At 43.3% G+C, this 12,926-nt stretch overlaps 1 protein-coding gene across 6 annotated transcripts in view; it reads right to left on the bottom strand.

Annotated features, from left to right (window-relative positions):
• The window catches only part of SYT16 (synaptotagmin 16), a 260,775-nt gene extending 249,562 nt beyond the window's left edge, over window positions 1-11,213 (bottom strand). For 3 of the 6 annotated variants that reach the window (XM_059914363.1, XM_059914366.1, XM_059914368.1), the window contains exons 1-2: window positions 11,000-11,213; window positions 10,786-10,849 (exon numbers count right to left, since the gene is read on the bottom strand). In XM_059914363.1, the coding sequence (XP_059770346.1) occupies window positions 10,786-10,849; window positions 11,000-11,002 (67 nt within the window). In that variant the 5' untranslated portion in view covers window positions 11,003-11,213. Of the gene's footprint in view, window positions 1-9,931; window positions 9,978-10,426; window positions 10,511-10,785; window positions 10,850-10,999 lie in introns of those variants that run through there. The other 3 variants (XM_059914367.1, XM_059914365.1, XM_059914364.1) reach the window with 3 other exon arrangements.
• Window positions 11,214-12,926: the final 1,713 nt, after the last annotated feature.

The raw sequence follows: 12,926 nt of genomic DNA, 5'->3' as shown, positions 1-12,926 counted from the left end.
CTCCCAAACTCACAAGATGATAAAAGCTGGGCCTACATGCATGCATGGACAGAGTAAGAGACAGAAAACATTGTTCAAGGGTCACTGAAACACGAAAACATTGTTCATGTTATAAAAGTAGTTTTGACCTTGCTGACCCTCTAAAAGTCTTGGGGGCCTTGACCACCCTGGGTTCCCAGGTCCACACTGTGAGAACTGTGTAAAGGATGGGATCCAGGAAAGAGGAGGCTCACAGTAAAAAACAGACTGAATTTAGCAAACATTTGAATGGTTACTCTATGCAGGCCACCATGCTTATTCAATAGAATGACAAAGCTGAGAAAATATACCTAAAAGTAGATCTTTTCCTCAAGGGGCATATAGAATAGACAGAGGTTAAAATAGAAAAATATAACTGAAGAGGTACAGGTGAAATGAATGACGGATTCTGTTTGGGAGAGTTGATAAAGACGTCAGAGACAAAATAGCATGTGATTTGGACCACAATGGGGGAGAGGCACCTTTTTAAGAAATTAATTTCAGACTCTCCCTTTCTATTCATTTTATAAACAGTGATTTCATCAGATAAAAACAGAAATGCTTGTCTCAGGGAGCTAACTCAATTTCTAAAGACTAGGATAGTCTTATCTCAATTACAAGGAGCTAATGACTCTGGTTACAGCTCTTTTACTATAGAATAGCTTTCAGGTGATAAGTAGCAACCAAAAATGAAAGTGCTCCGAGTTTCAAGAGAGGGACATGAAATCAAAATCAATACTTTCCATTAGGCAAACCTTTTCCGAATAGTTTCATTTTCTAAGCTCTAACTAACTAAGGGTCAATAATTTTAAAGGAAGAATTCAAACAGTAGTTGATCATTGCACAGAACAATACTATCAGGCAGTAAGGAAATGTCTAGTTTCCAGGTATCTGTCACCCTCTTACTAAGTCCAAAAAAAAAATGATTTGAAATGGATAAAACCACTTGTAAGAGTAGACAGTACAAGCATATAGAGGCTTAAACTTTAAATAGTCTCCTATCCCCATGTGATGCCGCACATGCTAGCAAGGAGCCTTCATAAAATCCATTTGCCCCTGAGAGAACAGCTTCTCTTTGACACAATTCTCATCCCCCTTATTGTTCTTACTGTGTCGTTCACCAACTCTCAACTCAAATTTCACAGCTTCGTCCTGACCTCCTTTACTTTTAAACTTTTCCAAAAAGAATGTGAGTGTTTTCATTTTTATAATTTTGTAACAGCTTTCATAAAATGAATTCACAAGGCATGCAGTCTTCTGCTTCTTCAAGCTCCCTGCAGCAGGATCTCATTCAGTCATGACTTTCCCAGTAACAGTTCAAAGGCCAAACATTACCTTCCCTGCCCCCCTTCCACCACCATCCTTCCTACAGCACATCAGCTCTCTGGTAGGAGGGAGGAGATCAATTTCTTTTCTGAGAAAGGCAATTATCATTTCAGACTTTACCATCCCTATGTTATCTAAAGTTTAAAAGAGAAATGTGATACTCCAAACAAAAATACAATTGAAGATGTAGATACAAAAGTATCATGGGAGTATGGCAGACAGAACCTAAGATGGTCTCCAAATGTCCCCATCTCCTAGTAGTCATGCCCTTGTTTAATCCCTTCATTTTGAGTTCAGCCAGAATCTATAAGTTGCTTCTAACCAATGGAACATGACAAAGATTTTAATACCTGTCTTGGCAGAAGACTCTGTCCCTTCTTCGCTTTGATGAAGTAAGTGGCCATACTGGGGAGGCTCACATCTAAGGATGACCTCCAGCCAAGAGCCAGCAAGAGATTGAGGCCCTCAGTCCATCAGCCCACAAGTCCAAGTCTTTTCAGGGCCTGAGTCTTGCCAACACTATGTGAGCTTGGAAGGTGATCCTTCCCCAGTCAAGCCTCAGGCCTTCAGATGAGAACCCAGCCCTGGCTGACAGCTTAATTGCAGCCTTGCAGACTCCTGATTTCCAGAAGCCCTGCCCAGACTCCTAACCTAGAGAGCTGACAAATGTGTGTTGTTTTAATCCACTAAGTTTGTTGTAATTTGTTATTCAGCAATAGATAACAAATACAGGGAGAACACAAAGAAAAATAATACGTATAGCTATAATTATGACGGTAATTATCACCCCTAAAATCTAACAATTGATTTTATGCAAATAGACCCATTAGGGAAAACATTGCAATGTACCTCTAAAAAGTCTAAGGAAAGGATGGTAGGGGCTGAGGGGTGAAGGGTTGTCTTCCACCTCCTCCCTGTAGAGAAGCAGGGGCATGCTGGTTGAAGGCAGCCTAGCTTCTGGGGACTCTACAAACCTGAGATTGACAAAGTCAGTGTGTCTCAGCCAAAACTCAAAGGAATAGTGAAACCAAAGGAAAACAAACAAACAAACAACAAAAAAAAAAACGATCGGCAGGTACAGAGATTACAGAATGAGCTGGGAAGCAAGAGAAACAGGGACTAACAAGATGGGCAGTGAGAGGGCCTCCCAGGGCAGGAGTGAAACAGAGAAAGGCTACTCTCAGAACCTGGATGGCCAAGGTCAGGACCAGCAGAGACAGCAGGCAGATGAGGTCATTATATATGGACATTACTAGAAGATGAAGCCTTTTTAGAGCTCAGTAATGGGACCACCAGCAATATCCTCAGGCTTATCATCATCATTGGACAAGCTTTTATAAGACTTCAGAGCCAGCTGTGAGGACACACCCTAAAGCAACCTCCACCCAGTGCTACAGCTGCCCATCAGTCATGGCCACACAAGAGGCAGGCCACAAACCCAGAGAGATCCCCGAGAGCCAATCAGCAGAGAGGATCCCAGAATGCTCCTGGATCTTCAGTAAAAGAGGTAGTTGTTGGAGCCCCTCTAAGAGCCCAGCACTGAAACCTCCCAGGTTGTTAAAGGCTGTAGGTACACATATGCACCACAAGCCCACGTACTCACATGCTGCACCACACTTGCACAAAACAATGAGCACTGGAAAAGAACACATCACAATTAATACTGCTACGTAAAATCTGAGTTCTGCACCTTCCGGTGATTTCTCCTGGAGTCTCTTCCCTGCAGTCTTACATTTCTAAACAGATCATTTGGTCTTCATTTTATATTCTTCACAAGGAAAAATGGAATCAATGACTAGGGACCCCATTTCTGAAGGTCGGACCTTTCTTGTAACATAAGGCACATACTATGGGAAGGATGTTGTAGGGAGTGAGGAGACAGACAATTATTTAATGGCTACTGTGTGCATGATCTCAGTTAATTCTTGCAACTCCTCAGGGTGGAAAAAGGCAAAGCCTCCAGGAAGTTAAACAACTTCCCTGAGGTTACCCAGCCAGTAAGCGGCAAGGCCAGAGTTCAAAACGTGGGCATCTCTGAAACTAGGCCTGTGCTTTCTTCGACCATCCCACAGAGAATTCATCAATCTTGTGAAATTTCTATTGAGCTAACTCAATTAAAAATCTAATTTTGATTGGTAACAGATTATGATTAAAGTAGTATATAAATATACTAGTATATAAGCCAGGGAAATTTTCACATAGGGTGGATAAAAACATTATATGTCTCTTAACCTTTGCTCCATTGTAAGTCAAACTATGAAATGTGACTTAGTGCATTCCTAAAATTAGAACTCTCAAAAATATTATACTCTGGTAATAAGAAAATCTAATGTAAAGGGATAGTATCTATGCATAAATTTAAACTGCCTAAAATCAGTTGTGCATAGTCCCTTAATGCAAGGTTGATAACTGCACATAAGAATTTTGTTTGCAATATGTGCTTCAGATGCCTCCCTAATTTATTAGAAAGAGCTGTCAATCATTTTACCATCATTTTAACATACAGATAATCATTGTCAAATGGCATAATGGTCATGTTTTAAATCAATCCATAATGCTAAATAATAGTAATTAATTACTAAATGATATCCTAGTGACCTAAGAGAATAAATGTCATACACATCTACCCACACTCAGGAGGTTTACTCCTCCCAAGAGATCTGGCCCATTTCTGTTACAAAACATTAGAAAGTCAGCTCAGTAAAAAAAAAAAAGCTCCACTGGACTTACCAAATCAAAGATGCCACGCTGAAATTAAAACTTAGGGAATTCTACTCAAATAGTATGAAATTAGTCATTCTAACTTTCAGAAAGTTTCATTAGGATAACATCAAATGAATAAATTGGTCCAGAATACTGTCTCCTTACCCATCTTTATGTTTTCTTCAGGAATTTAATTCTTGGTTTAAAAACAGAAGGAGGAGTTTGGAAAACAAAACAAAAACAAGCAGCTTCTCAGACTCTTTCTTCTACACCATTTATAATTACCCAGGCTTCGCCAGCTTTTCAAACTTAGAACAAGTGCACAACCCATATTCCTCAAATCAGTGCATTTCTCAGAACTCTGGTTACTATCTTGCAACACTAACAAGTTCTAAATGCTATCATCTTGTATTACAGAATTGTTACTTTTCTTAAGTGCAATAGCAGCATGAGGGTTATGGGAGAAAAAAAATGTACACAGAAGCGCACTGAACATCAGTGGTTAAAATAACATTATGTCTTGGAATTGCTTTCAAAATAGCACCTAAAAACGGGGGAGGGGGAGAGCGGGTATGTAAATGCAAAATGCTGATGATTTTTAAAGCTGGGTTACCTGAGTACATGGGGTTCATTATACTAGTCTCTCTTCTTTCAGATGTACATGAAATTTTCCATAATAAAAAGTTTTGTGACCATCATCATCTCAAACCAGAATTAGGAGTCCAGAATTGAGTCTTTCAATATTATTTCTTTCAAAAAGTAAACTAAATAGTATTAGACCACAATGCCTAGAATTACAGATCAGCATCCCAGTGCTGTCATTTTTGGGTTTTTTTTTTTAATTGACGTATAGTTGATTTACAATGTTTTGTTAATTTCTGCTATACAGCAAAGTGATTCAGTTATACATATGTATCAGAAAGGGAATGTAAAAAAAAACAATACCTTTTAAAAATCTCACTAAAAAAAAAGAAAAATACTTAGGAATAAACCTGACCAAGGAGGCAAAGACTTATATGCTGAGAACCATAAAACATTAATAAAGCAAACTGAAGATGATTCAAAGAAATGGAAAGATATCCCATGCTCTTGGATTGGAAGAATTAATATTGTTAAAATGGCCATACTACCCAAAGCAATCTACAGATTTAATGTGATCCCTATCAAATTACCCATGACATTTTTCATAGAACTAGAATAAATAATCCTAAAATTTACATGGAACCATATGCTTTGTTTTGTTTTTCAAATTTATGGAAGAGTTGCAAGAATAGTATAAAGAACTCCTAGATTCACCAAATGTTAAGATTTGGCATATTTTATCTCCTTCTTTCTTGTATAACACACATATACATAAATATGCACACATATACACAAACATTTTTCTCCTAAACCATTTGAGATTTAGTTGCAGACATCATGTCCCCTTACCCCTAAGGACTCCAGTTTCACCTAAGGAAGACAGTCCCTTCCAAACTGCAGTAAAAACATCCTATTTAGGGAATCTAACACTGATACAAGGCTATTATCCAACATACAATCCATATTCAAATTTCCCCAATTATTACAATTTGTCCTTTGTAGCATTTTTTTTTCCTGATTTGGGTCAGATCCAAAACCATCTATTGCATTTACTTATCTCTTTAGTCTCCTTCAATCTGGAACAGTGCCTCAGGCATCTTTCATGACACTGACTTCTGTGGAACGTCTCCAAATGTGGGCTTGTCTGATATTTCCTCCTGATTAGAACCAGGTTATGTGTTTTTGGCATAAGTGTCGCTGTATCCTTCTCAGGGCTTCAGATCAGGAAGCCACAGGATACCAGTTTGCCCCATTACTAGTGATGATAACTTTGATGGTTTGGTTAAGGTAGTGAACCCCACGTTTCTGCACTGTAACATTATCCTTTTCCCCTTTGCAATTAATAAGAAATCTGTGGGGAAATTCCCCAAAACTGTAAATATTCTGGCCTTCAAGTTTCCACACAATACTTTAGCATCCATGGATGATTACTGTATGAATCAAGTGTTACTATGATGGTTGCAAAGTAGTCATTTTCTAACTCTTTTTGTCTATATTTTTTAGTTGGCATCATTTCCAATCATAATAAATATTAAAAACTTACAAACAAGTTTACCCAAGAATTTGAGTACTTTTTCACTCAAAGTCGAGCAATTTTCTTTTAAATCCTCAACATCCTAAGTCCTGAACATCTCAAGTGTAACTGTTCAGCAGAGATCCCTAACCTTTACCTGCTTAGAGCCTAAATTTGATTTTTCCCTCCCCTGCTTTCTCTTCCTTCTGTCCTCCAGGACTAAGCAGAGTGGAAACTGCTGCTGGGATAAGTAGGATTGGGAAGCAGGAAATTCCAGGTTGTCGACCAGTAAGCGGAGAGAGGAATGGCCTGTGGGGTAGCAACTTGTGGATGGACCCGGCCAAAATGACACACTACCAACCAGTAAACCAGGAGCAACCAGATGGGGACTAGATATTTCCCTGATGAAGCCAAATATTGATCCACAACAGCCCCAAAGACCCATCCACCCAAGAATGCCCCGAGAGTTCCAGGGCGGCGTAATACAATTACGTATTTCCAACATTGCCCAAACATGCCTGGCAGTTCCTGAGAAATTATGCTTATAAACAGACTACAGTGACTTTAACAATAAAGACTCATCAGGGGAAGTATTAGTAATGGAACGAACGACATAAATGGAAGAAAAAGAGAAAAATACTTCACTATGATCTGGAAACACAAAACTATCTGCAACACTGTAACCGAAAGTGGGGTCCGGCAGCTTGCCACTCAAAAGCCAATAAGGAGGCAAGGTTGGTGGAAAGGAAAGTTTGCTTTATTTTGGATGCCGACAAACTGGTGGGGGGGGGGGGGGTGGGGAGGGGCGGGGGGAGGCAGACTTCTGTCCAAAGCCCGCCCCCCACCCGACAATCAGTGGGCAAGAGCTTTTATAGGTGAAGGGAGGGGGCTACAGGCAGAAACAGCACAGTCAGCTCTGCCAGTCATCTTGAAATTGGTCGTGTGGTGGTCTGACCAGCATCATCTTGATTGTTTTAAATACGATTAATCTTCAGTTCCAGGGTCAGTTTGTTCCCACTTCCTTGAGGCCAGTTCTTGGAATTGTGGCAGCTGATGTCACGGCTACAGCCTGGTCATCATGTAGTTAACTTCTTCCACCTGGTGTAGGTTTTAGTATCCACAAGACAGCTCACAGGATAGGGCTCAGAATATTATCTATAGCCCTTGAGGAGGAACTAAAGGTACTTAACTAGGCTTAATGACTAAACTATTATTATTTGCTCTTGTTGGACTGTTTTCCTTTGTTTCTGCATTTTCTCACTTCTCTGATTAAACTTATTCTACGGCTAAAGTTTTCCCACAGACAAAAGGCAGGTGGAGGACATGGGGGGCAAGGACCATAGGGGGTCCTGCTCCATTTCAATACTTATTACTGAGAAACTTAAGAAACATAGGCCAAATACCTATGTACCACCACTTTATATAATAACCAGGCTGCTCATATTAACAGGGTTTTGGGATTTTTTTCTCTACTAGTCTCACCTTTTTTCTATTACAATTCCTCCCAACTGTTTCAACCTTTTAAAGATCTTATAAACCTGAGTTATACAAATAAAAACATGCATAGCCCAAGGGGAATTTAGTTTGAAGTTCTCAAAGATCCTTATCATTTCACCATAACTCTCTGAAAACCAAGGTGAGGCTCTCAGATTCTCCATTCTTCCTCTGGAATCTGCCCTCAGACAGCACACTGTCCGAACACAAGGACATTTTCGTTCTATTTGTTACATTCTTTTTGGTGAACATTATAAGTTGCCAGGCAAATATTTTTTAAATATCTCTATTTTATACACATTTACATACCACATTCGTAAAGGAGGTCCTTCTGGATTCCTTCCAGAAATGACTGGAGAGGATTCAGGTTTTGCTCAGCTTTGGAACTAATTTTTCTCTCAAGGGGAAATTTCTTGGGGGACAAAAATAGAGAAAGCAGTCATCTATAGCCCTAAGGCGACAGTGCCCAGGTTTGATTTATGTTCATGGGGCCATGTACCCACCACACAGTGACAGGACTGAAGAAGGGACTGTCATTCTGTGCTCCTACCTGCCTCTCACCTGTCATTCCCACACTTACAGATGAGAGAAGGACAGGGAGCACGGCTGCTTCACCTGGAACTTGATAGAAACATAAAATTCTCGGACTACAACCCAGACTTTCTGAATCACAGACTCTGGGAGGGCCAGCAATCTGGTTTAACAAGCCCTCCAGGTGATTCTGATACAGATTAAAATCTGAGATGTATTACTTAAAAAAATAATGATGTCAAAGTATTTTTGAAAGCTCTTGGAGTAATTCTAATAAGCAACCAAGCTGAGATCACCTTTATGCTAACTGTAAGAGAATTGTAGGACTGTAAGCTGTAGATACGGTCAAGATTTGGAGAGAATTTTTCAAGACACTGGCTGAGAATACTTCCCTTCTTTTCATTTCCCTAGTAGGGACACATAGTAAGTCTCTCACTCTACTTCTGAATGAGAACAAAGACAAACTAATTATCCTCTACCTCTGGAAACCTTTCATAGTTTCAGCTCCATGCCAGCTGAGAATGAACCTAATTAAGACTGCACCTAAAAAAAGGCTCAAGAGCTAAGCTGGTTGAATATCATTACCATTTTTTCCATAAACAAAACAAATGGGCTAAAGTTTGATTCTTCAGTGGAGTTGAATATAGCTTGTAAGGAAGTCAAAGAAATATTTCTCTAAATAAATTGGGCAGAGCACAGGCAATTTTTTTTCTAGGATACCAAATGTATCACCTTTACCCTAAATATAAGAAAATGAATAATGGTACACTGTCCCACAGCATTTGTGGGATGCAAAAAATTGCCTATAGATACTTCAGGCCCCTTTGCCTTTGTTTTTAAGAAATACAAGAATAAGGCCAAATCTAATTATCTTCCTCTTTTTTGAGTATTACTTTGTTAATAAAAGGCTAAATCCATAATTTCTTTTGCTAGACCAAAAAAAAAAAAAAATAGTGAGCTAAACTACACTTTTTATAAATGAGCAGAGAAAAAGAGAGGCTTGGCCCAGATGAGCCAATTTTATTATAAACACCTGATCTAGATTTTTTCATTTAAAAACGGGGAGAGCATGTTGGTATCTCCACACATATAAACTGATAGCAAAGAAACAGGGCAACCACCCTGTACTAAGAGCCTACCATGTGCTCATCACCGTGCAGGACATGTGACAGATTTGTCCTGACTTTAAAGATAAAGAAACTGAGGTCATTTGGAACCTTCCATGGTCCCATGGAAGTGAATTTCAGAGGTTTCAAATACAGGTCTGTTTGGCTACAGAAACCCACGTTCTCTGCACTATAGCAAAGCTGTGTTCTTGGCTGGGATAATAGTTTGTTTAAAAGAAAAATAATAATAAACTATTGCAGAAATGCTGACCTCCATCTTCCCATCTTTGTCCCTTCTCACCTTTCAAAGATGCCTACCAAAGGGCCTCTCCAGCCAGTACACCATTCATTCATTCATTCATTCATTTAAGCCCCTAACATGTGCCAGGTCTGTACTAAGGGCTCAGACACAACACCTCCTGCGTGCTAGGTACGCGGCAGGTGTGACCAGTGGTTTTACTCGGACCTCCCTTTGAGGTTCCACCAACACGCACCCAGCTTCCGACACAGCTAACTTAACCAGCTTTCATAGATGTGATTCCATTTCCAAAAGCACTGAGCAATGAAGCAGTGGTGCCAAGATGCCAAAAGCAGGCCAACCCAGCGCCTTCCGACACTTCCGCTCAGTAGTTTTAACCTGACACGTCCACGCGCTCACCTCGTTCACTGTCCATGGTGACCAGGTACGGTCTCTGGCCGCTGGGGCCACTGGGCAGCCGATCGGTCAGGCCACCCTTATGCCCAGAAGGCGAGCACGCAAACCCAGCCCAGAACTCGGGGCGAACCTTGAATTCAGCGCCAAGAGCTCGCGGCGCCTGGGTGGCAGGGCTCCCCAAAGGTCGGCTCTAGCCCGGGGACACCCCCCAAAGGGCTGCGTTGGCAAGGCCCGCTGCCCCGCGGCATCGAGCGTCCCCTCCACCTGGGCGTCCGCCGCACGCCCTTCTGCCACATCCCTGCGGGACGGGCTGCCAGGGCCGCCTGCGCCTCTCCAGTCCTGCCCGGCCGCAGAGGGTGACGGGCTGAGGGGCGAGTGGGCACCCGGCCGCGGCTCCCGCGAGCCCTGCACAAAGGCAGGCGTCGGAAACAGGAGGACTTCCCACCCCCGGGCCCCGCGGCCTCCCACCCGCGGCCTCCGCCGCCCGAGCGCACTTACTGTCGGTCGCCATGGTCCGGCCCGGGGCTGCGGGGCGGCCGCCGGCGCCTTGGGTACCGGCGCCGAGCCGGGCCGGCGCGCTCCTCGCCAGGCCCCGCGCGCTCGGGGGCCGCGCCGCGCACAGCCCCTCCCGCCGCGCGCCCCCGCCGCGCCGCCCCGCGCCCCGAGAGCCCAGGCCCGCGGGCAGAGCCGGCCGAGCCCCGGAGCCCGGCGGCTGACTCACCCCTCCCCGCCTCGAAGCGTGTGTCCTCCTTCCCCGACCCTCCCCCTAACACAGTGAACGCAGCCACTTGGAAGAACGCTCCTGGCCGCGCTCCTTTCCCACCACGTTCCCCGCTACGTTCTCGTTTCCGTCTCACCTTTTCCAATGTCCACCTCATCCTTGCCTCGACCTTCCTGCTTGCGGCTTGGCACCTCCAACCACTGCAAGGAGCAAAGCAGGAAAAGAGAGTTGAGAGTGAGAGGCGACGCTCAGCCAGGTGCAGGACGCTAATCTCCTGGCCCGAGAACTCCTGGGAAACCCGCCCAACACCACCCTGGTAGGTTGCAAGGGTCCCGTGCTTCTCGTGTTACCATCTGTTTTGTCTCCAGTGTGAAATCAGCGTCTGGCACATAGTAGGCTCTCAGTAAATATCTGTTGGGTGGGTGGGTGAACGGAGGCCTGCGTGAATAAATGGAGGATTGAATAAATGGCCAGCTAACTGGATGCCACCTGGATGAGCAACTGATTAGCAGATGACCAGCGGCCCAACCCAGCCCTACCAGCTGACTGTGAGTGGATCCTTGAGTACCCTGAATCAGACTGAATGAGGGAGCCAATGAATGGGTTTTGTGCCTCCCAGGCCCTTCGTGATTCAGGAGGGCTCCAAGCTGAAGCCATCTGTGAGAGATGTATGAATGTTCCTGAAGTCCAGAAACCAATTTCTTATGGGCTCTTGGTATATCAGGGGGAGTGAGACCCCCTGATGAGACCCCCCCATGTCCCTGATGTAAACAATCAAATGACTCAAACATGTGTCCTGAAGCATATGGGGGCTATTTACTTCTTACAGATACATCTGTTTGATGCATTGGGGGAAGCACCTTCCACCCAATCAGTGGGGATCCCAGTAGGGATCATCCCAACCCTGGGCTAGACACTGAGAAGACACGGAAGTAAGGCAGGGGCAGAAGCAGCTCCCATTTGGCTGGGCAGACACAGAAAGCAACCAGGGAACAAGCCAGGACTCCTTTCTGATCCGTCCACAGAGCACAGATGAGGGAGACATGGATATTCTGATTGGGCCCCATATCCAGAGCCAGTACATCTGAAGTGGGACTGAGGGCGTCATTTTTTTGTTGTTTGTTTTTGATCTTTTTGTGTTTAACACAGGTGATTCTGAAGCACACTAATAATTAACCTCAGAGATCTGACTCATTTGGCTTTCACACCAACCCTCTGTGGTAGGCCCCAAAGCAGAAAGACTTGAAATGGGTTAGATGGAGAACAGGGGGGGGAAAGAGGATTAAATATGACCCTGGAGTTTTGACCTTGTTGGAGGCTCACAAACCAGGAGGTTAATCTGATTTGAGGGGGAAGATGGTGATTTGGGTTTGAAGTCATTTGAAGGGTCAGTAGAACATTGGTGAGGTTCTTTATTCATTAATTGAGCCTACCTGTGTAAGTCAGAAAGAGGAAAAATCATAACTCAACGTATAAGTTCAATAATTGTTTTCTGAATGACCAGTTCGAAAGCAAGTTTATTTGCCTGGAGCCAGATGTCAGATGAGGAGGGTTAAGGAATAAGTAGACCTCAAAGAGGTAGAGGCCCTGGTATAGATAATTCTCTCCAAAAGTTTGGCAGTACAGGGAATGAGGAATGGAGAGCTTCAGAGGAGAACAGGCTTGAGGTGAGATTGGTTTTTTGTTTTGTTTTTTAAGATAGACGATTGTTCAGAAGGAAAGATACTTCTGCCCTTATATTCAAATATGTAAAAGAAAAAAATTCGCTTTTCTACAACTAAGTTAACTTTCTGGCCCAAGTCCGAATTCCACCTATTGTTAGGAACCTTGATTTGAGTCAGTTCTCGATAAACTCCATCAATTCAGAGGCAATTCAGAGATTTCCCTCCCCACTTTTTCTTGCAGTTGTGGAAACGTTTGGAGGAAAGGGTTATAAAGCATCAGGAATGTGAAGAGGTATTTGGCCCTCGGGCACCGTCTCCTCCCTGTGAGGGACCACTTGTCTGAATTTCAGAGCTCATCAGACCTCCTCCGTCAGGAATGGCCCCCTGTTGTCTGTCCACGAGTGCGGCATCCATTGCTCTGTCCTCTTACCCACACCCAAAGCCTCTCCGGGTCTGATTTTTTCTCCTTGACCTTCCCATTGCTTTTGAGGGGAAGGAGGATGACGTGCCCATGCCATTCTGGGGAAACAGGGAAACCTGGGAAGGAGTCTCAGGCCTTTTCTAACAAGCCACACACACAATCACTTTTTTCTTATCATTCTTTTACTGTAGT

Source organism: Balaenoptera ricei, chromosome 2 (assembly GCF_028023285.1).
Source record: "Balaenoptera ricei isolate mBalRic1 chromosome 2, mBalRic1.hap2, whole genome shotgun sequence".
Lineage (NCBI taxonomy): Eukaryota > Metazoa > Chordata > Mammalia > Artiodactyla > Balaenopteridae > Balaenoptera > Balaenoptera ricei.
This window is presented reverse-complemented; position numbering and strand designations above follow the sequence as displayed.